This window comes from Podarcis bocagei (genome assembly GCF_964188305.1).
Source record: "Podarcis bocagei genome assembly, chromosome: 3".
In the NCBI taxonomy this organism is placed as follows: domain Eukaryota; kingdom Metazoa; phylum Chordata; class Lepidosauria; order Squamata; family Lacertidae; genus Podarcis; species Podarcis bocagei.
The window spans coordinates 93,692,116-93,714,298 of NC_138127.1; the positions used below are offsets into that span (position 1 = coordinate 93,692,116).

Here is a 22,183-nt window from a genome sequence, read left to right on the forward strand (position 1 = left end):
TTTGAAAGAACTTGCATTCTTGTTGACACGTCTTTGATAAAAATCTGAACAGCGGATGACAATGGCTAGGATCCAGTGGAGATACTAATCCATGTGCAAGTGCTCACAAGTCCCAAACTGTAAACTGCTTTTCTGAGCTTAAGGAAGTTTGGGAGTTCAGCAAGGGGCATTTCTGGGGAGGAAACCGGTGCATGCAATGATCTGATTTATGAAAGTGCATTGTGGTGCACAAGGACTGTAAACAGGATTCAGGTAAAACAAGACTTTTCCGTGCAGGACACAAGAGCCAGTGTGGTGCAGTGGTTAGAGTGTCAGAGATCAGGGTTCAAATCCCCAGTCACTGGGTGACCTTGGGGCCTGTCACTGCATCTCACCCTAACCTGCTTTATGGGGTTGTTATGGGGATTAAATGAGGGGAGAGAACCATGTGCACTGCTTTCAGACCCTTGGAGAAAAATGTGGGATATAGATGCAAACAAATAAATAAAATAAACGTGGGTCATCTTGATTTTAATATAAAGTGGGAGGTTGGGGGGTAAAGCATTGACAGGTAGGAGAGGGAAGGGGAATCAGATTCCTCCCCCAAGCATCACTTGTTTTTAAGGCAGTTTTTGATCTCAGATCCCAGCTCAAGAAAAAGGCATTGGAAAGAAAGCAATTTTAGTGGGGGAAAGTGCTGGAGAGGAGGGCTTGGCTCTTGGCCTTGGTGTACTTTACCCCTCCACCGCTGCCTGCCACTTTATATTAAGTTAATGGCAGCCTGGCTTCTACATATTGGTCTGTTGCTGCTGGTTGAAGTTTGACCCTTACATCCTGTGTTTTCCTAGCTGTGCCAATCTCAGCCTACTGCGGATTAAGTTTACGTAGCAATTTCCATTCTAATTATCTGTTTTCAATCACTCGCATCTTACATAAACTTTCCAGGCTTCTTCTCTGCCACAGATGTGTATATATAATTAAACAATTAACATTGCCAACTCTGTGGTATTCAGTAGAAGTAACCAGCACTTGCAAAGCACACTTGTATAGATATAGAGATAGAGATAGAGATAGAGATAGAGATAGAGATAGAGATAGAGATAGAGATGATAGAGATAGAGATATTTTTTAAAAAGCAACAACTATGGACTAAATTGATGGTGGCTGAATGGAAAGGAAGTGTAGAATGGATTTATCTCACATTGAGTATACATATCACACTGAAAACCAGAGAGAAACTGAGTGTTTGGGCAGTGGGAATGTGTTCCACAGGGATTCACAGTAAGGTAAACATTTCCACAAAGTGCATTTGTACTTCAGGACCTCTTGCCTGCATAGGGTCTCAAACTAGGGTCCTCTGGGAGCTGAGCTGGGTTTTTGCCCCCGTGACCTAAGAGCCAAATGGCTTGCACAATTTCTTTATTTGTTCGTTTGTTTGTTCCATTTATATACCACTTTTCCTTCAGCGAGCCCAAGGTGGTATATGTGGTTTGCTTCTTCCCCATTTTATCATTGCAGCAACCCTGTGAGCTCAGGTTAGGCTGAGAGTCTGTGACTTGCCCAAGCTTCAGTCAGTGAGTTTCTTGGCTGAGCAGGGATTTGAACCTCGATCTCCCGGATCTTGGTCCGACACTCAAGAGCTGATCCGAGTTTCATTGGTTCCATGTGATTAGGAAGTATCCTGGTGATATTGTGAGTTACTATGACTTTGCTGAATGGTATTAGTTGTTTTGATGAATTTGTTGCTGTTTGCTTTATATGCTATTGTGTGATAGTGTAGTGATCACAATGGGGTTTTGTTTTTGTTTTTGTTTTGTAAAAAATGCCATTGTGATTACTGCGAACCACTTTGAGCTCAACATTTGTTGTTGGGAAAGTGGAATACAAATACTAAATCAGCTCGTCATGCTTTTAAAAAAGAAGAAGAAGGAAAAATGCTGGTGGGCAAGGGCCAAACCCTTAAAAAGGGTAAAGGGGACCCCTGACCATTAGCTGCTTCTGACGAACCAGAGCAGTGCATGGAAACGCCGTTTACCTTCCGGCTAGAGTGGTACCTATTTATCTACTTGCACTTTGATGTGCTTTCGAACTGCTAGGTTGGCAGGAGCAGAGACTGAGCAACGGGAGCTCACCCTGTCGCGGGGATTCGAACCACCGACCTTCTGATAGGCAAGTCCTAGGCTCTGTGGTTTAACCCATAGCGCCACCCAGAAGCAGCTTAGTCATGCTGGCCACATGACCCGGAAGCTGTACGCCGGCTCCCTCGGCCAGTAAAGCGAGATGAGCGCCGCAACCCCAGAGTCGGCTACACTGGACCTAATGGTCAGGGGTCCCTTTACCCTTTACCTTAGTAGGCGTTAGGCCCATCCAATATAACTAGTTAGATCCCAGCCTTACCCATTGCTTCATCATTCTGTATTCTTGCATGGGTCTGTGCACTGCGTCATTACCACGTGCTGTGGGAAAGGAGTGACTCTTCATGGGCAGGAAAGAATGTGCTCTGCTCATCTGTGGTTTTGACGCCTTTTAAAGTCACCTCTTTTTTGGCCACAATTTGTGTAACAAATGGGTGCCAGAGATAGCATCTTCTAAAACCAGCTCCTATGGCCAAGGGGATGAAATTAGCAGACTCTCCTTGGTCAGCAAACCTTCATTATACATTAACACCCATGGCAAACAAGAAAACTAAAAGAACCACAGAAAGAAGTTTCACACCTTATTCCCCCACCCCAAATTCTCAGGAAGGCAAAACCTGCTTTTTTATTGTTTAGGTGACAGGTGAAGACCCTTTTATTCTCCAAGGCTTTAAAGAGCGGACTGCTGTTGGCTGCTGCTTTTATTGGCTTGCAGAACAGGTTTTTGCTGCTCCTGTTCTTTCAAAACTCTTTGTGTGCGTTTTTAATTGTTTTATAATTAAAGTAAACAGTTTTAGATATTTTAAATAGGAAAAAAGGATATGTAAATGTTTCAAACAAACAGAAATAAGCTCAAAAGAAAAGAAACGTTCCGTGCAACATAGTGGAGGGGACATAGCTTTCTGGTGCCATTTTTAGTTAAACATCTGAGCTAGGTTAAGAGCTTTGAGAACTTAAAAGACGAAAAGTCGCTTTATCCAGGGATAGCCCACATATATATTGACCTGTTCTGACCTCTTTTTCTTAATGGTGACTGCTCCTGCTCAGGCTGCACAGAAAAAGCATTTTGGTTCCAGAAATTCATTCTGACTTTTCAGCTAAGATATAATTGATAGAATTCTACAGGATGGGCTATTAGTGTCTGAACACAGTTCAGTTCCAATGATTCCCAGGCATGCACCTCCAAATGGTGGAGATGTCAGATGCCATCTTAGCACCCAGGCACCTTCCCTTGTTCGTAAATGGTTAGAAGCTAGGTGCAAAATGTGCTTGGCACCTGGCCAGTTTTGAACACTGATTTTAAGCACATCCACTACACAGGACTTCATCCCCACAAAGAATCTTCAGGGTGCTACCATTCCCAGCACCATTAACAAACTACAGTTCCCAGGACTTGTTGAGGGGAGTCACGTGTGTGTGTTGCATGTGCAGTGGTGTAGATCTGCTGTGACAAATGTGTCATAGCTTGAGCTGTAGCAGAAAAGGCGCAGCTCCATCGGATACATGAAAGTGGACCACAGACGTTATACAGTGGTGCCTCGGGTTAAGAACTTAATTCGTTCTGGAGGTCCATTCTTAACCTGAAACTGTTCTTAACCTGAAGCACCACTTTAGCTAATGGGGCCTCCTATTTCCACCGTTTCGCTGCTGCGCGATTTCTGTTCTCATCCTGAAGCAAAGTTCTTAACCCGAGGTACTATTTCTGGGTTAGCGGAGTCTGTAACCTGAAGCGTCTGTAACTCGAGGTACCACTGTATATGATATGCACATAGATCCAGAAGGAGAGGGGTATGGTAGAATCTGTGTTGCAGAATGAGATAAAAGAAGTGTATCCATATCTTTGTTGCCCTACTGATAGCGATGCAAATTGAGCTGCAACCACAAACACACTAGGACAGCCTTCGCCAGCATTGGTGTTTGTCAAATGTTTTGGTCTACAGCTCCCAATTATTATTTGATTGTTTCATCGAATTTATACACTGATTTGTGGGGAAACCCTCAAAGCAGTTTACAATAAAGAATAAAGCAATAATGGAGCAATCGATAGCTCCAGCCAGCATGAGTTGTAGTCCAAAACACAGGGACAACACCAGGTGTATAAGATTGTACATGCTGTTGAGAAGGTGGGCAGGACGAGTTCTTTCTTCCTCTTTTTCAGTGCTAGAACCTGGTCTCATCCACGGAAGCTGAATGCCAGAAGATTCGAGACAGACAAAAAGAAAGCACCTCTTTCTTTTGCTACTGCAAGTGACGGCCACCAGCTTGGGCTGGCTTTAAGGGGATCAGACACATTATAATAATAATAATATAATAATTTATTATTTGTACCCCGCCCATCTGGCTGGGTTTCCCCAGCCACTCTGGGCGGCATCCACAGAGACCAAAAATACACTAAAATATCACACATTAAAAACTTCCCTGTTGTTTATCGCTTTGACATCTGATGGGAGGGCATTCCACAGGGTGGGTGCCGCTACCAAGAAGGCCCTCTGCCTGGTTCCCTGTAGCTTTGCTTCTCGCAATGAGGGAACCGCCAGAAGGCCCTCGGCGCTGGACCTCAGCGTCCAGGCAGAACAATGGGGGTGGAGACACTCCTTCATGTATTCATCTGAAGCTATCAATGGCCCCTTGTCATGATGGATAAGTTGCACTGCTTCCAGTATCAGATGCAGTACCTAGAGGCCTCTGAACAGAGGTTTTTTTACGTTGTTAAGGCACGGGCAACTTTCTAGGTGACTAGCTTTCTGAGACCCATCGTATAAATTCCCCATCGACATGTAAAGCTGCAGAATGGACAGGCGCGCCATTGACCTTCGTTTATTTATTTTTTATTCCACTTTTTGTATAATTCATGGCCATAAAATATAGGAAGGGAATTTGTGAACAAGTTTGTCTGTTATTCTTACCCAGATTTAGAATGTTACTAGTAATTTTCATTTGGCGTTTAGAAAACCTCTACCAGATATTGCTACAGGAAAATGTATCTTGTTTTGTTTGTTTCATTAAAAAGGGGGAAAGGTGACACTTCAGCAAGGATCTGCTGGTGCTGTCAAAAATCCATGTTAATTCAGACAAGCTTAATTGGTTGTAAACACCTGTTTGTTGTTGTTTATTAGTTCAGTGATTTTAAACTGAATGCAAGTTGAGCTGGAAATCATTAGCTGACAGCAGATGTACGGATTTCGTGATATAACTGTTCCAATTTGCTAATGACTTGACAAACCATTATTTTTTGTAAATGGGGTTTATCCATGTGAGATGCTCTAAATCTATGTGATCTGTGGAAAGACAGTAATTTTGCAACTCTCCCCCGCTACCTGAATCTGGATAACACGTTTTTACAATTTTGTATTCTGCAGGTTGGAAAACGCTGGGAAACTGGTACGAGAAGCCAATCATGATGGGATTAAAGAATCTAGCTGCCTTTCCTGGTGGTCTTCACCTTTTAAGTGTTTGTGTGCTGTTGCTGCTATTTCACATGGACAAAGTTCATGCAGAACATCCGTCCGAAAATGTCAGCGAAGCTGATGCCTGCACTGGTACCTATTTCTGTAAGAAAGGTGTGATTTTGCCAATCTGGGAGCCTCAAGACCCTTCCTTTGGAGATAAAATAGCAAGAGCTACCGTATACTTTGTGGCTATGGTCTATATGTTTCTAGGAGTATCCATCATAGCAGACCGCTTCATGTCATCCATAGAAGTTATCACATCCCAAGAAAGAGAGATCACGATCAAGAAACCCAATGGCGAGACCACCAAGACAACTGTTAGAGTTTGGAACGAGACTGTTTCCAACTTAACGCTGATGGCTCTGGGCTCCTCTGCACCTGAGATTCTCCTTTCTGTCATTGAAGTGTGCGGCCATGGCTTCACTGCAGGGGACCTTGGGCCGAGCACCATTGTAGGAAGTGCTGCTTTTAACATGTTTGTCATCATAGCCATCTGTGTCTACGTTGTCCCTGATGGGGAGGTCAGGAAGATTAAGCACCTCCGTGTGTTTTTCGTCACGGCCGCTTGGAGCATCTTTGCCTACACATGGCTCTACCTGATTTTGTCTGTTATATCTCCTGGGGTTGTTGACGTCTGGGAAGGCTTGCTCACCTTGTTCTTTTTCCCCATCTGTGTGGTGTTCGCATGGGTTGCGGACAGAAGGCTTTTGTTCTACAAGTACGTCTACAAGAAGTACAGGGCTGGCAAGCAGAGGGGCATGATCATCGAGCACGAAGGCGAAGGGCCACAGTCCAAAGCGGACATTGAAATGGATGGGAAGGTGGTGAATTCTCATGTCGAAAGCTTCTTGGATGGCACCCTGGTCCTAGAAGTGGACGAGAAGGACCACGATGATGAGGAAACAAGGAGGGAAATGGCCAGGATCCTCAAAGAGCTGAAGCAGAAGCACCCAGACAAAGAAGTTGAGCAGCTGATAGAGCTAGCTAACTATCAGGTTTTGAGCCAGCAGCAAAAGAGCCGAGCCTTTTACCGTATCCAGGCCACTCGGCTCATGACGGGAGCCGGCAACATACTGAAGAGGCATGCAGCTGACCAGGCAAGGAAAGCGGTCAGCATGCACGAGGTCAACTGTGAAGTGGCAGACAACGACCCTATCAGTAAGGTCTTTTTTGAGCAGGGCACCTACCAGTGCCTTGAGAACTGTGGCACGGTAGCCCTAACTATTGCTCGCCGTGGTGGCGATTTGACCAAGACCATCTCAGTTGACTTCCGAACAGAAGATGGCACAGCCAACGCAGGCTCCGACTATGAGTTCACTGAAGGGACTGTGGTGTTTAAGCCAGGCGAGATGCAGAAGGAAATACGGGTGGGCATAATTGACGACGATATATTTGAGGAAGACGAGAACTTCCTCGTTCACCTCAGTAATGTGAAAATGTTATCTGAGGAGGGAGAGGACGGCGTTCTGGAGGTCAACCACATTGCAACCGTGGCTTGCCTGGGGTCGCCTGCTACTGCCACTGTCACGATCTTTGACGACGACCACGCTGGCATTTTTACCTTTGAGGAGCCAGTCACTCACGTGAGTGAGAGCGTGGGAACGATGGAAGTGAGAGTGCTACGGACATCTGGAGCGCGAGGAAATGTTATTGTGCCCTACAAAACCCTCGAAGGCACGGCCAAAGGGGGCGGAGAGGACTTCGAAGACACTTGCGGAGAGCTTGAGTTCCAGAACGACGAGATTGTGTAAGTACTGCTAAACCTTTGTGGCTTGTCAACAGTTCAGGTATACTTGCAATCATATCTGGTAAAATGTCATCGTCAAAGTTCATGCTGAATCAAATGCTGGGTGCTCTTGTGTGCAAAATATAGAGGAAGCCATGGCACCTTAGGTGCTGTGTGTGCGTGTGTGTGACTGTGGCAAACCCATGCAGACTCCCCATGTTATGAAGCTGTGTGCCTGTCAGAGAGCGCTGTCAAAAGGAGCGAATCCCATAAGTGTGTCTGTGCATTGTTTCGAAAGTCCACATGACTGTTGTGTGGAAATTACCAGCCTTTTCAGAGATCCCAGGTGGGAGTAGCTCTAAACAGTACAAGGTGAAAGCAATGTAGAAATCATAGTCTCTTTTCCCAGGCACACTTTTAAGGCTTCAGCTCATCAGGTATGTGGCTAGGAAGATCTCGCTTTCAGAGCTTTTCTGGGATGGCCCTGCTGTTCCCTTTGCAAAAAGCAGCCTGAGACTAATAAGCACCGTCAGGTTGCAAGTTCAGAGAGGGCTGTCATTAGCCTTTGTGACATCATGAAATATTTATGCCCTGCACTTTCAAGTTAATGTTGCCACGTGGGGGAAAGTCCAATTAGGCAAGGCAGCCAGGTTTGACAGTTTACAGACGGGGAAAGAGGCTAGGGAGGAAACATTGCTGATAAGCATTTCCTGGCAACTAGGGACAGAATTTCCCTCTTTCGTTTCTGCACAAAATTGTAAATATATTATTGTCTATTTATTGTATGGTGAAGGGAAGGGAAGTAATGGAAGTCTGACGGACCACCCTGCAAATCAAATAATACTTCGTCCTATATACTTCAGTGTGAAGGAAAGAGGCCACTGCCCATCTCAAGTTCTAGTCCCTCATGAAAACAAACTATTCCTAAGGCAAAACCACTTGTGAATAATCGTGCACCTTGCATTAACTCTGGAGATCATGGACCAGTTCCCTATTTAAAGGAAGTCTGCTGAGACCGGCACATTGAATGCTTAACATTAAGTTTTGTGACTTAGTTTATGCATTCACATAATGAATTTGCATCTTGTTGCCGTGCATAATGTGGAGGTAGAAATTGTTCTAGCAGTGGTGCTGATAAATAAGTGAAGGGCTTAAAAAAAAAAATATTTTGGGAGGGTGCCAACCTGTGGGATGAAAGACTCGTTTCCTTGTTCAATATTTACATGTGTTCAGAAGCGTCACCTAAGCAAAATGCTTTGAGTCCCCCACCTACCTGCCCATTGGGTAAGCTTGGTTTTCATTACGAGGTTTTTCTTTCTTTCTTGAGACCATCAATGTTGATGGCTATATTTCCCTGCTGGCATCATTGGGCAGTGATTGATAACTTCGACAACGTTCTAGTGTTTTTGAATTCAAGCTGGCTGTTGTTTTAGGTTTAAAATGGTTAGAGATACCTGAGATGCAGGGATGTGACATTTCTGTTGCCTGCCCCACCCTTGAAGTGTGACTTACCCCATCTCTGGGCCCATTTTGCTTCTGCACATTCATGATCATGTTTGCTGAGAATCCAGTTTTCCGGCCACATGCACTTAAGACATATACGCCCCATTTAAACATCTATGCGCAATGCATTAATGCAGCAGGTTCATTATGTGGGGGCAGCAGGTTCATTATGTGCTACATGCTGAGGTATAAATGGAAAACTGCTTGAATATATATATTAGAAGGGGTAAAGGTAGTATTCTGGATGCCCTGAATCTTTTATTTTCCTTCTGAATCAATGCATGGTATTCTGTGGAATCAGGATGAATAAGAGCAGGTGCTGTAAGGAGTTTTACGGTGGTTTAAAACTTTGTGCTGAAGTTTTTAAACTGCCTGGAAGAAAGAAAAAGAGAAACAATAGCAAAGGAGGAGAGGAAGTCAAGGTGTAAAATATCTGAACTGGAATCAACTAACTGGTACACTAATGGAAACCAGGGCAAGGACTCCAAGCTAACGCATGTGTCCAGGAGGAGAAGGGGGATAGTTTTGTTGTGCTAGCAGAAATACTTGATGTTGCATTTGTCCTTATGAAGTTATGGCAAATTCAAATTGATATCTTTTTTATCTGGGAGGTTTTGTAGATGTGTGAGTTCAGGTGTGTGCAAAATGCAGCCAGTGTGTGATGTACTGAAGTGTATCAGGAAGGCAGAACAACGTTTTTGAGCAACTAGTCTTTGATCTCTCAAGACTTATCTGCTGTCTCAGTGATTCTGTGCTTCACTTAGTTTTAAAGAATTCATGTGTTTTCACCAGGTGCAAACCAACAAAGACCACAATATACATCCAGGCCAGAGTCTCTATTTTTGGGGAGAGAAAGGGGGGGGGGTTACCATATCAGCAAAGCAGCAGCAGCAATGTCAAAATTTATGAAGTTTGCTACCGGCTTTTAAAAAGAGTGTGGTGAGCCTATGGCCCTCCAGATGTTGGATTTAAACTCCCATCAACCCAGCTTGCATGGCCAGTGGTCATGTGGTTCAGAAACATATAGACAATTTTAGAATGGGCTCAAAATGTGCTGGTTTTCCTGGTGCCAGCCAGGGTGAACTGTTGAAAGAAAATGTGCTGTTGGTCATGGAAGATATGAAAAGAAGCACATATCTGTCTAGTTTGGACCCAAAGTGTGAGAATTCAGCATAGATGGCACTTGGTTTCCCAACATTAGGGAACTGTTTGAAAATTTTTGCCTAACTGACAAATCATTATTTCCGGAAGACCATGCAGAGATTATGTGCCTGAAGCCCGTTCGCTGGTTCAACTCATTTGCTATGATCTCAAGCTGGCATGGCTAATTTTAGAAACATATAGAATAATTTGAAATAGTTTGTGCAGATCGAGTTGCAACATTTCACACTCACATATACACACATACCTGGATAAGAGTAGTAGACCTCTCCTGGTACTCTTGCAAAAGAGGCTTTGTGCTGCCCCAGCAGTGATACTCTATATTTTATTGATTGGTGTAAGATTGCAGCCATGATAAGAAACCTTTTCTAAGAGAGGAGTGTCAGAGCAACACAGGCAGCTAAGATAGGCTAGTAAATGAAATGAATGAAGGCTTAAAAAAAAAAAAGCAGCACTCGAAAGATGTGGCCTAATTTTTAGAGGTGCTCAGAGCCAAGAACTCTCGGTGAAAAATCAATAGGCGTTATGGGTGCTTCGTTCTTCTGAAAATGATCCTCTTTAGCCTCTGTTATGCATTTCCCCAAGGCCCAATTATATAAAGCAGAGTTGCCTCGCCGTGTCCACGGAGGCTTCCCATCCATCAGAGGACGTTTTGTGGTGTTTTCTTCTCCACGGTCTATCAGCCAGCTTCGGAGTAAAGTGAAAGCTTTTGTTTTACTCCAAGGGTTAGGGAACCATTGACAGCTTTCCAGATGCTGCTGAATTGCAGCTCCTTTCAGACCCAGCAAGAATGGCCATTGGCCAGGGCCTTTTCTGCAGCGGCTCCCCATTTGTGGAATGCTTTCCCCAGGGAGGTTCACCTGGCACCTTCATTGCATATTTGTAGGTGCCAGGCAAAAACATTCCTCTCAAACCAGCCTTTCAGCTGATTCATATTCTACAGCCTTTAAAATGTGTTTGTTTGGGGGGGGTATTGTTTTGTTTGTTTACTTGGTTTTTTTATCTTGGTTTTGTTCCGTCAACCACCCTGAGTTCTTGTGATGAAGGCTAGTATATAAATTTAATAAATAATAAAATAACATAATACATGAATGAATGAAAAAAGATGTTCATGCTGGCTGAAATGTGGCTTTTCTAATCAATTAACTAAATAAAGCTTTATTTGATCATGTATTCAGCTGATCAGACCAATTAAACTTTACAGCCCTAATACATAATGTTTGGTTGTTTTTTGTTGTTTTTTTAAAGAAGGCAAACAAACATTACAATACTTTTTTTAGAACTTCCGCTTTTTCTGTGTGCAAAATCCACTTTCTATACACCCGGATTTTAGAAGAAAAACCTGCTTTTCGTCATGAATGGGGGTGGAAATGCCTCCGAAGCCTAAAATAAGCTGGCATCTAGAGAAACTTATTTGTGACTTCCCTGAACAGGATCTCAGCTTTTCTTGCAATGAATTAAGATATAAATAAAGAAAATTGCTTTTGACAGCTGCAGCTGTATTTTATTCTGTCTGGGGCTGATAACAGGATCACTGCAGAACGACAGGAGGATTGTGGAACCAGATAGGCTCCCACACACACTTTAAAAAAATAATAATAATTAGTGCACAGGCAGCAGAACTCGTGTGGAGCCAATGTGGCCTAGTGATTAGTGTTGACCTAGGACAACCTTTTTCAACCTGTGGCTCCCTAGATGTTGTTGAACTACAACTCCCATCACCACTAGCTAGCAAGGCCAGAGCTCAGGGATGATGGGAGTTGTAGTCCAACAACATCTGAGGACCCACAGGTTGAGAAATGCTGGCCTAGGACCTGGGAGGCCAGCGTTCAGGTTCCCTCCCAGCCCTGAAACTCACTTGGGTGACCTTGGGCCAGTCACCCTAACCTACCTCACAGGGTTGTTATAGAAGGTTAACACAGGGAGGACGGGAACCATGAGCTTGGGCTCATTGGAGGAAAGCTGGGGTGTAAATGTAAGCAAGACCTTCCATCCCCCCTCTATGGGCCCCCAAAGTCTTTCTTCAGAACCCCAGGGGTTTCCTTGCCTTTAGAAAACACCTGGGGAGCTCTCCATTCAGGTGACTTTAGAGCCCTTCTCCTCATCAGAGCCCACCTCTGAATTTATAAACATGTTTTTGAAAGGATCCAAACAGTGAGCAAGAGCATATGGGGGGGGGGGGATACGTAAGATAAAATCAGTCATATAACAAAATTTTAAAGCATATTTTTTTTAAAAAAAACCTTCATTGTAGGTCGCATCAACTGCAAACTATAAACAGTTCAGCTGGGGAAGGCCTGAACAAAAAATAAATCCCCCCCCCAACAGGCATCTAAAGCACAGACTTAGTGGGTGCCTGGCTAAACGCCATGGGGACAGAGTTTCGTAAATGCAGATGGGATAAACAGAGAGGTGCATACGGATGGGCAGGGGAGAAAAAGGTTGGCAAAATGAGACCATTGCCTCCTTTCTCCAAACTTCTCCCTGCCTAAGCTGCTTTTTGCAAGCAAGCTGATGTGTGTGTGTGGGGGGGGGGTGGATTCCGTTGGCAGTTGGGACAACCAGGTTGCAGCACTCGGCACATGGCTTGTAGCCTAAGGGTTGCCATTTGCCAAGCTCAGTGTGAAGTACATTGAAGAGACCACGGAGAGGGTTTCTCAGATTCATTATGGGACAAGACTCTTGCACTTTTAAAAGGTGCATAGAATCAAAGGATGCTGGCAGGTGGCAACTTCTCCTGTGATAGGCCTAGTTTGCAAAGTGAGCCAGAGGGAACCTTCTTTAAAAATGCACAGGGGCAAGAGGTTTTTCTCACTTGAGCCTTTAAAGGATTTCCCAGGAAACACACATGGAGGAGAACTTGCAAACTTCCAAATTGGGTAACAGAGTTCTAGGGACAGTTTTGCATATCCCTTGGGGAATTTGGGTGAAATGGAACTGCACTTTAAATAAAATACTGACACAGGAAAATCCATTGCACGTAGTAGTAATAGTACAGTAATAAGTGATATCCAACACTAGTTATAGTAGACTCATTGAAACAAATGAACCATTGATCTCAGTATATCTTAGTTGGACTGAACATTTAAATGTTAGAATCTTTTAAAAAGAAAGAAAGAAAGAAAGAAAGAAAGAAAGAAAGAAAGAAAGAAAAGAAGAAATACAAATAAAGAATCAGGATTTCTGTGAACTTTTTGTTTCTGCACAAATAAAAATAGAAGCTGCATTATCCTGTCAGTTCGCCTGGCCTAGTACAGTCTACCTTTGAGTGGTTATATCTTTCCAGGTACTCAGGCAGAGATTCCTTCCCTACCATTGTTGCCAGAGATTGTTAACTAGAGGGCCCGAGAGCAAGTAAGAAACCTAAGAGAAAAGAGAAAAGGAAAAGGTGCTTCATGCTAGTTGTATCGCATCCCTGTTAGGATTTGACCTGTCTTTTGTCCTTGAAGAGGCCATGTTTCCTTATTTGTAATGAGCTGTTGGCAGTTTCCCACTGCCAGCTGCATCTCTGCGCTTGATTAAGAGAGCTTGGATCTTAGCTGTGTAATAATTCTGAGAGCCAAGTGAAAACCACTTATTAGCTTCATCGGAGCCTGTGTACACTTCCGCCAGGATGCGCCGGGGGGGGGGGCGAGGAACAAATTAAAATTTATAGAAGTTTGCATCACATGGGAGCCAGATTTGAAAGACCAAGCGGAGATCTGAAACAATAAGCGGAAGTGTTGAGTGCACACACAGAGAGCACCTAGCTGACCCACACACTCACACGCCATGACCCAGTTTGCGCGTAATGCTGAGCCAAACCATAGCTCAGCAAGAATGAGCAATCATGTGGGTTCTGTGAGTGAAGATTGTGGCTGCAGCACTCCTTAGTCCTGCTGCTGCCACTGCTGCACTACTTGGGCCTGATCCATGGTTTGGCATAGTGTTACATCTGAATGCAGACTTGTGGTTTGTCTCCACCAGACAAACCATGAGTGGTTAACCATAGAATAGCTCGTTGAGGACCAAGACAGAGAAAAAAACAAGCACAGTTTTGGATGTAATGCTAAGCCAGAGTCTGGTTTAGCTCTGAGTACACTACAGCATTCTGTTGTCAAGGTAGGCATGGATATGAGTGTAATAGCACTCTTCCATGTTGTTGTTTAGTCTTTTAGTTGTGTCCAACTCTTCGTGTGGTTGGATAGTGTCTTCGAAGCTACCAGCATGAGTTTGACCAAACTGCGGGAGGCAGTGGAAGACAGAAGTGCCTGGCGTGCTCTGGTCCATGGGGACACGAAGAGTCGGACACGACTAAACGACTAAAACAACAACAACTCTTCGTGACCCCATGGAACAGAGCATGCCAGGCACTCCTGTCTTCCACTTCCTCCTGCATCTCTGTTTGGTCAAACTTATGTTGGTAGCTTCGAGAACACTGTCCAACCATCTCATCCTCTGTCGTCCCCTTCTCCTTGTGCCCTCAATCTTTCCCAGCATCAGGGTCTTTTCCAGGAAGTCTTCCTTTCTCATGATGTGGCCAAAGTATTGGAGCCTCAGCTTCAGGATCTGTCCTTCCAGTGAGCACTCAGGGTTGATTTCCTTCAGAATGGAGAGGTTTGATCTTCTTGCAGTCTATGGGACTCTCAAGAGTCTCCTCCAGCACTATAATTCAAAAGCATCCATTCTTTGGCAATCAGCCTTCTTTATGGTCCAGCTCTCACTTCCATACATCACTAGCACTCTCGCATACCAAATACCAAACTTAAATACCACGTAAAAATATTTAACAGAGTAATATCTCTCTCTCTCTCTCTCTCTCTCTCTCTCTCTCACACACACACACACACACACACACACACACACACACAGAAGTAAGCCCCAGGGTGCCAAATTTCTCCACCAGCCCTTCTAGTTTACTTCTGTGCTTCTCTCTGCTGTAGCTCTGGAAGGAGACTGGAGCTAGATAGCAGCCAATGGAACCCTCTTAATACTAGAGTCAGCTTTTGTTATGCTTGGGGCGCGGAGGAATGGCTTGGGAGTGATTCAGGGGGCAGCTTAAGTTAAATGTTACAGCATTAAGAAATGCTCTTGGCAACAAAGTCTGTAAGGCTGAAGCAACCTCCCCGGGGATGTAGTGGAAACTCTGTCTTCAAAGCCATTAAAATAAATTAGAACGTGCAAAGGCCTGAATAATTTGTAACAGAAAGGCTGTCATGGTTTGTTGACCAGTGTGCATGAGGAGGATAGGATGACCACATGATCTCAGATCCAGAAATTATTTTCTTCAAGGAAACTTCATGCCCAGGTGACAGATAAAAACAAACAGTCTCATTGGGTCTTCAGCCCTTATTAAATTGTCCAAAGATTTCCCTTGATTCCGTCAGTCTCCTTCACTTAAGCACATTATGATATTGACATTTTGTGTTTTTTAAACCAGTGCATGAGCTTAATGAGCCTGTTTGATAGTCTATGAGCTATCTTTTGGTTTCCTCAAAGTTAACATGGTTGGTTAGACTTCTGCGTTTAATCCAAGATACCTGTGGTACATGTGCGCTAAGCATGAAGTGAACATAGGTTTCCTATTGTGGGCCTGCTCTGCAACGTCTATTGCATAGACACCACAGCCCAAGTCCTACAATCCCCATTTCCTTCAGCTCCTTGCAATCCTTATTGCAAGTTCTGCAATCCCCTCATTCACCAGTTTCTTATTCCTTTCCTTAGGAAGGAATTTGATGTCAGGCTTTCTGATCATTCCACCAGTGCAAGCATTTTTGCTTGCCAGACAGAACAATCAACCTTCTCCTCCCCCTGCATGCTGTTCTGGGGGTTTTCCTGACCTCTTCTACCCCCTGCCAAATTCAGGGTGGGGGACATGCAGGTGGAGGAGAGAGTGGAGTTCCCTGTTGGAAGGTGGAAGGCCTTCCGCAGGGCTTCTGCTGGCAGGATCTATTAACTGAATCCAGTCCCTAGTCTACTACTTCCATATCAGAATTCTAAATAAAATCTACTTGGCGAGGCAGTCATTTTCCCTTATCCTATACAAATATTTAAGATATTATCCAATGTTTCCTCCAGGAAGCCTTGATGTGTATGGTATTGAAAAGATTGTTCCCTTGACACCAGCGTTAGAACCTCATATATATAAGTTAGGGGGCTAAGTAGCTACTTAAACCAGGTTACAGTTACCAAAATGGAATGTCTAGTTGCCATATGACTTTTTGGTTACTGAAATTCATTCTGATTGTGCAGATAAAATATAACTGATAGAATTCTACAGGATGTGTTGCTAGTGTGTGAAAACAGGCAAGATCCAGTGATCCCCAGGCAAGCACCTCCAGGTGGTGGAGACATCATGCGCCATCCTGGCACCCAGGCATCTTGGTCGCAAGTGGCTGATAGCCAGGTGCAAAATGGACCTTGGGCATGGCAAATTTCGAACACTGCTCGACACCACAATATCCTATGAAACATGCAATACAAGTAGGAAATGGCACCATTCAGGGACCTCTTAAAAATGGCACCAGCATTAGGAGAGGTGTGAGTTCTAGTTCCATCAACACCATATATTTAGAGCACCTGGCTTCCTCTGAACAATCCAGGGAGATGTCATTTCCCCCTCATGGAGCTACCGTTCCCAGGATTTTTGGGGGGAAGTCATGTGCTTTCAATCTTTAGTGTGGCTGTAGCCTTTGTCCCAGGTGGCTGGTGAGCAGGTGAAGCTAAATTTTGATGACGTGTCAATAAAGATTAAATAAAAATGGAAAAGGAAGAGTTGACTGCGTATTCTACACCTCCACCTCAGGACCATTTCCTCATAGCTCTGGTTTTAGGGATCCGGCGTGCTCTTAAACTCAGCTGGATCCTGCAGTACTCACAGGTCAAGTGCTTCCGCCTCTTCCAGTCCGTGATGCATCACTGCAGGACTAACAAAGACTCTGCTGTGTACATGGCCAGCTTCCTGTGTGGGTGGGAAAATACCTTCCATATTACCCACCTTCTTGATTGTACACTCCAGCAGATATCATTTGACTGTGCCCCTTCCATTGATTCAGTTTCTTGCTTCAAACGTCTTAGCCTTGCATAATGGGTCCCCTAGCCTTTTCTGTTAATTCAAATGTCTGGTGCAAAGCAAATGGGTAAGATAGTTCTGCCCCTTCTCCGTTAACAATAATTAGATGTGGTCCAATTTTCCCTCCAGGAAGTCCTGATACCTATGGGGAAAAGAGGACTACAGAAAGACTTAGGGCAGCTAATTAAAGTGTGGTGAGGGGAGGGGGGCAAAGCCCTGGAGCTGGAAACATTACAAAGAGTTTTCAATCTACATAAGGCAAGCAGTATTTAATTATATACAATTAAAACATTATATTTCAAACCCCTGAGAAACGGCGGGCTTCAAGAGACCACTTACTGTGATTGAAAAGGTGCTAATGAACTCTAGAGACTCCAAAGGCATCAAAACTACATAGTGAACTTATTAAACTTGATCTGGAAGATAAATCTAATTACCGAGATAAATTGAAGAGGGCAGGGGGAAGAGAGACTTCAGATAAGGAAATCTCCCTAGAGTTCTAGGTTCTTATTAGAGCAGTTTGAAATATCTTGTTGAAAACAGCAAAATAATAATAAAAATAATTTTTAAAAAGATTCTTTTTGCAGCTGCCCAGAAGACTTTTTCTTTTTAAACTCCGAAAGCTGCTTTGCTGAAGTGCAATGCAGCCTTGCAAATAAACCCACAGAAGTTACTAGTCTGCAAAAAGCAATCGTTTACTAGTTCCTAAGTGGCCAGTATTCTGCATTTCCATGTTTACCTCCTTCCCCAGCCAGCCTGGAAACTGAGCAGACTGGAAGGGTCTCTTCCTTCACCAGTTTACTGACTTGCCTGCACAAAATTCCTCATCACCTATGGTTACCAGGTGAGTTGTCAAATACAAGGCTGTTAAAACATGAGGAGAGTAGCACCAGGTAGCAATTATAGAGATAGTGGCCATATAAACACCCACCAATGGATGTGTACATACAGCAGATTCATTGTGACAGCGCTCACCAGTATCAAGTACACCCACCTGTTCTGTGCTGCTGCTGCTGACACTTTTATCAACATACGAGTATCAGCACCATATATTTTGTTTACCCCCAAAATGCAATGCTTACATATAAAGATAATCGGCCTCTAGCGAATGGCAGAGTTTCAAGTTTGCAACGGATGTGCTAGTAGAAGCTTATTGTGCAACCATTCATGCACAATCTGTTGGGTAATCATCTTCAAGTTGTGGTTTCACTTGTGGTTTCCTTGGTGCAATGCATGGGTCTTGTTGCGCAGTCAAGTCAGAACAGTTTTCCATCTAGTTCAGCATTGTCTACAGTGAGTGACTCCTCGGGACTTCAGACCAGGATCTCTCTCAAAGCTACCTGGAGGTGCTGGGGATTGAACCCAGAACAGTTTACACGTTCTCTACCACCAAACTACAGCCCATTCCCATTAAAGCTTGACTCTTAAGGCTCCATACACATCGCTGGTTTAAAGCAGAGCTAAGTTGTCCTGTTTCGCAATGCAGATTGAAGCTGGGTTGTGGTTGGGGGCCAGAATGTGCCAAAATACAGTGTTTCGTAAGAAATGATAAGAAAAGATAAGAATTGTGGCTAACTTGGTGCACACACTGCTTACAAAACCAGTTTACTGGGTGCAGAGTAAACTGGAGTGTGTTTTAATCTTTTTTTCTTTTTCTTTTTTTGCATAGGTAGAATTAATGTTAATGGTTTGTAATGGTTTGTATTGATAAACATATCTGCTTAGAGGTTTTTCTGCAATCAAATGGTGTGTGTTTATTCTATGATCTATATCTATATAATGGGTTGGTGTGTCTGGCTCTTAACCAGAAGGTAGGTGGTTCAAGCTCACCCAGGGACGGCTGTGAGCAGGATTCTTGCATTGTAGAGGGTTGGACTAGATGACACTCAGGGTCTCTTACAACTAAGCTACTATGATATATACATGTATATAGTTTTTGGTTTTTTTAAGCACACACAGATTAGTCTGCTTAATAGGGAACGGGACACAGGACAATGGGAACTCTGTTAATAATGGCTTTCATCCATGATCCATGTAAACTCAGTGTCTTCCAGATGCTTTGGATTACAACTCCAAACTCTAAATTAGCAGATTTTTTTTTGATTTTTTTTTTTAGGGGGAAGCTTAATTTTTCTCCCTATCTCCCAGGGAAACAGATAAATTGAACGCAAGTGTCTCATCTTGCTATACTAGCAAGGTATACCTGCTGTCACCTGAACAGCAGGTAACATATAGGTCAGATCAATAAGCTGGCTTGCCTGTTTAATATCATAGCAGCAGACAGCCTTCTGTGGGAAGCAGCAGCCAATTTTGTTTGAAGATGAAAGGCATTGCTTCTTCTTGCGTAGTTCCTCTTTTAAATGAGCTATTTAAAATCCATTTGGAAAGAGGTTGTTCTGAGTCAGTCATCCTATAGGTTTTATGGTTAACAGACACAAGTGGCTTCCTCTTGCAGGCTTTCCATATGAGACAAAGCCATCATTTGCAGAAACCCGAATATAGACAAAGGAGACAAAGGCAAGGAATTGGCTCAGTATAATAGAGAAATGATTTCACATCTTGTTAAAAAAAAGAAGAAGGTCGGAGCAGGAAAGAGGATAGCAAGCAGACAAAAAGCTCTTATATCAGCATTTGTGATTTCAACACAAACCTTGTGGGCTTTTGTCCACACACACACACACACACACACACACACACACACACCCTTCCATCCCTGGAATCATGTGATTAGGTGCAAAACAATTCTGCCTTTCGTTCATAAGGCAGGTGCATTGTTATGGCTGTGGAGATGCGCTAAAAAGAACGTTTATTAAAATCTAATGATTCGCTGAGAACAGTCCCATACCCTGCAAACGTCCCAGAAGAATTGGGACATCCTGTTTTTTCCTCATGAAAGGACAGCAGCCATTTTGGGCACCATGATCTCGCATGATTTTATGCTATGACACACATACTTCCCCGAAAAAGTGCTTTTTTCAGGGCCACAAGCACCCCAAAACATGTGTTTTGGGTGGCATGTCTTTAAAAGTTAGGGGGAAATAGTGGCATGAAATCACACAAGATCACAGTGGCCAAAAAACTTCGGGAAGATGGTGTCCCACAAGATGGCATCCCGATTTTGGCCTTCAATGTGTTGGAGGGTCTGTTGTCCCTGTGACATCACGACAGCTCCCCTCTAGGTCTCAGGCTTGGGCCCTAAAATCTTCTGGGTCTAGGATGTTCCTGACCTAGCAACTGTAGTGTACGCACTGCTGGTAGGAGGGCCAGGGGGCTGACCCCGTATGAAGGAGTTTCCCCATATTTTAGGGAAGGCTTGTAGCTCAGAGTTAGAGCACCTGCTCCCAGGTTTGGTCCCCAGCATCTCCAAATAGTTCTGGGAACATTCTCTGGTGTCAGGGGAGACAAATGTAGCACTAGATAAAGCACCTTCCTATGTTCCTGTGTTCGATTCATCAGGATCATTCCCACTGGGCACTTGATAGTTCATGGGTTGGGGCAGGCAGGAGTCAAACCGCAGCAGGCCCCAGTCCTTCACACTCAGTGTTAGAAACTGAGATATGAAAGCTAGGAGTTTAAATGGCACCTTTATCCTAGGTTATGGGCGCAACGATGGAATGTCTAAGCATGCTTTTTAAAGAAGAAGAATTACAAAGCTGAAAATGAATGAACTGCAGATAAAATGTTACGTTCCTTTTTCAGAGGGTCCAGTCCTTCCCCTGCCCACCCCCCTAATATTCTTAAGAGAGTCTCTTCTCCAGTCTTCAGAGAGTAGCTGGAAGTGGGGAGGCAGAAAAAGGTCTTCCTTTCCTTCCACTCTGCAGTTCTAACCTGAAATCTTAAATGCAGTACTGCCACCAAGAGCTCAGAAACTGCTTCCACTAAGGAAATTCCTGGTCGCAAAATGCGCCTAGAACAATGGGAGTTTCGAACACTGTTAACGCTACGAATGCTAAGATAGGTTCCTAATTCTGCCTTTTCATTCCGACTGTAAGTCCTGTATTTTCCCAGATACTGCCCATTCCTTATTTGGCTTATGAGAGCCAGCAGACTTTTCTTAGCAGCCCTGTTTTGCACAAACCTGCTGCCCCCCCCCCAAAAAAAAAACATGCACCAAGTTTTCAAAATGTGCATGTGTGTGCTGCTGTTTGCTGTTGTTTTTGGTGCATTCGTATTGTTTATTAAGCTTTTAAGGATGGCTGCGGCAACCCAGCCAGGTGGGTGAGGTATAAATAATAAAAAATATAAATATTATTTTGAATAAATATATAAATTGGGTCAAATCAACATGGGAAGTGCCACCTCAAGGTTGAAAGTCTGAAAATTGCTTTGTAGAAGGAGTGCTGGTGGTGGTGGGGACTAAAACACACAGACATGCAACACAGATGATATAGAGTGATTCATTTGGCAGGAGAGAATAAGGGGAGGGCGGAAAGCGTACAGATAAGGCTGGAGGAATAAAGAGCAAAAGAATGGCAGTGAGCCTTGGTGACTCATATCGCTACTACTATTCCCCGATGTGCAGTGAACTTTGCTGGGGTGTGTAGGCACCTTCTCTTCTTGTGCAAATGCTTCCTTGCTCTGTTGTATTCCTAGTGAGGGGTTCAGACTTATACGGCAGCTGCTAGGTTTAAAAAGAAGGAGGAGGAGGAGGAGGAGGGAGGAAGGAAGGAAGGAAGGAAGGAAGGAAGGAAGGAAGGAAGGGAAAGAAAGGAAAGAAAGAAAGAAAGAAAGAAAGAAAGAAAGAAAGAAAGAAAAACAGTAGCAAAAGATTAAAAATGCCATTTTGTCAAACCTCTCCCCAATGAACTTGATTTCTCAGCCTCAAATTCATCTGGCTGCCGTTGGAGAAGTTTCAACAGCAGCGCTGCTGTTCTTCCAGGTAGACCAGGCATAGAATCCTAGCTTTGCAAGGGACCACGAGGGTCATTTAGTCCAACCCCCTGCAATGCAGGAATCTTTTGCCCAATGTGGGGCTCGAACACACAATCCTGTGATTAAGCATCTCATGCTGACCAAAACATGTTAGGGCAGGTGTAAGAGCTGTTTGACAGTGGAACGGACTCCCTCAGGAGGTTGTGGACTCCCCTTCCTTGGAGGTTTTAAAGCAGAGGTTGGATGGCCATCTGTCATGGGTGCTTAGTTGAGATTCCTCCATTGCAGGGGGTTGGACTAGATGACC

At 44.0% G+C, this 22,183-nt stretch overlaps 1 protein-coding gene across 5 annotated transcripts in view; it reads left to right on the forward strand.

Moving 5' to 3' along the window:
- The window catches only part of SLC8A1 (solute carrier family 8 member A1), a 316,175-nt gene that overhangs the window by 69,539 nt on the left and 224,453 nt on the right, over window positions 1-22,183 (forward strand). For all 5 annotated transcript variants that reach the window (XM_081188464.1, XM_081188461.1, XM_081188462.1 and 2 more), the window contains exon 2: window positions 5,474-7,310. In XM_081188464.1, coding sequence (XP_081044590.1) covers window positions 5,512-7,310 — 1,799 coding nt within the window. In that variant the 5' untranslated portion in view covers window positions 5,474-5,511. The remainder of the gene's footprint in view (window positions 1-5,473; window positions 7,311-22,183) is intronic.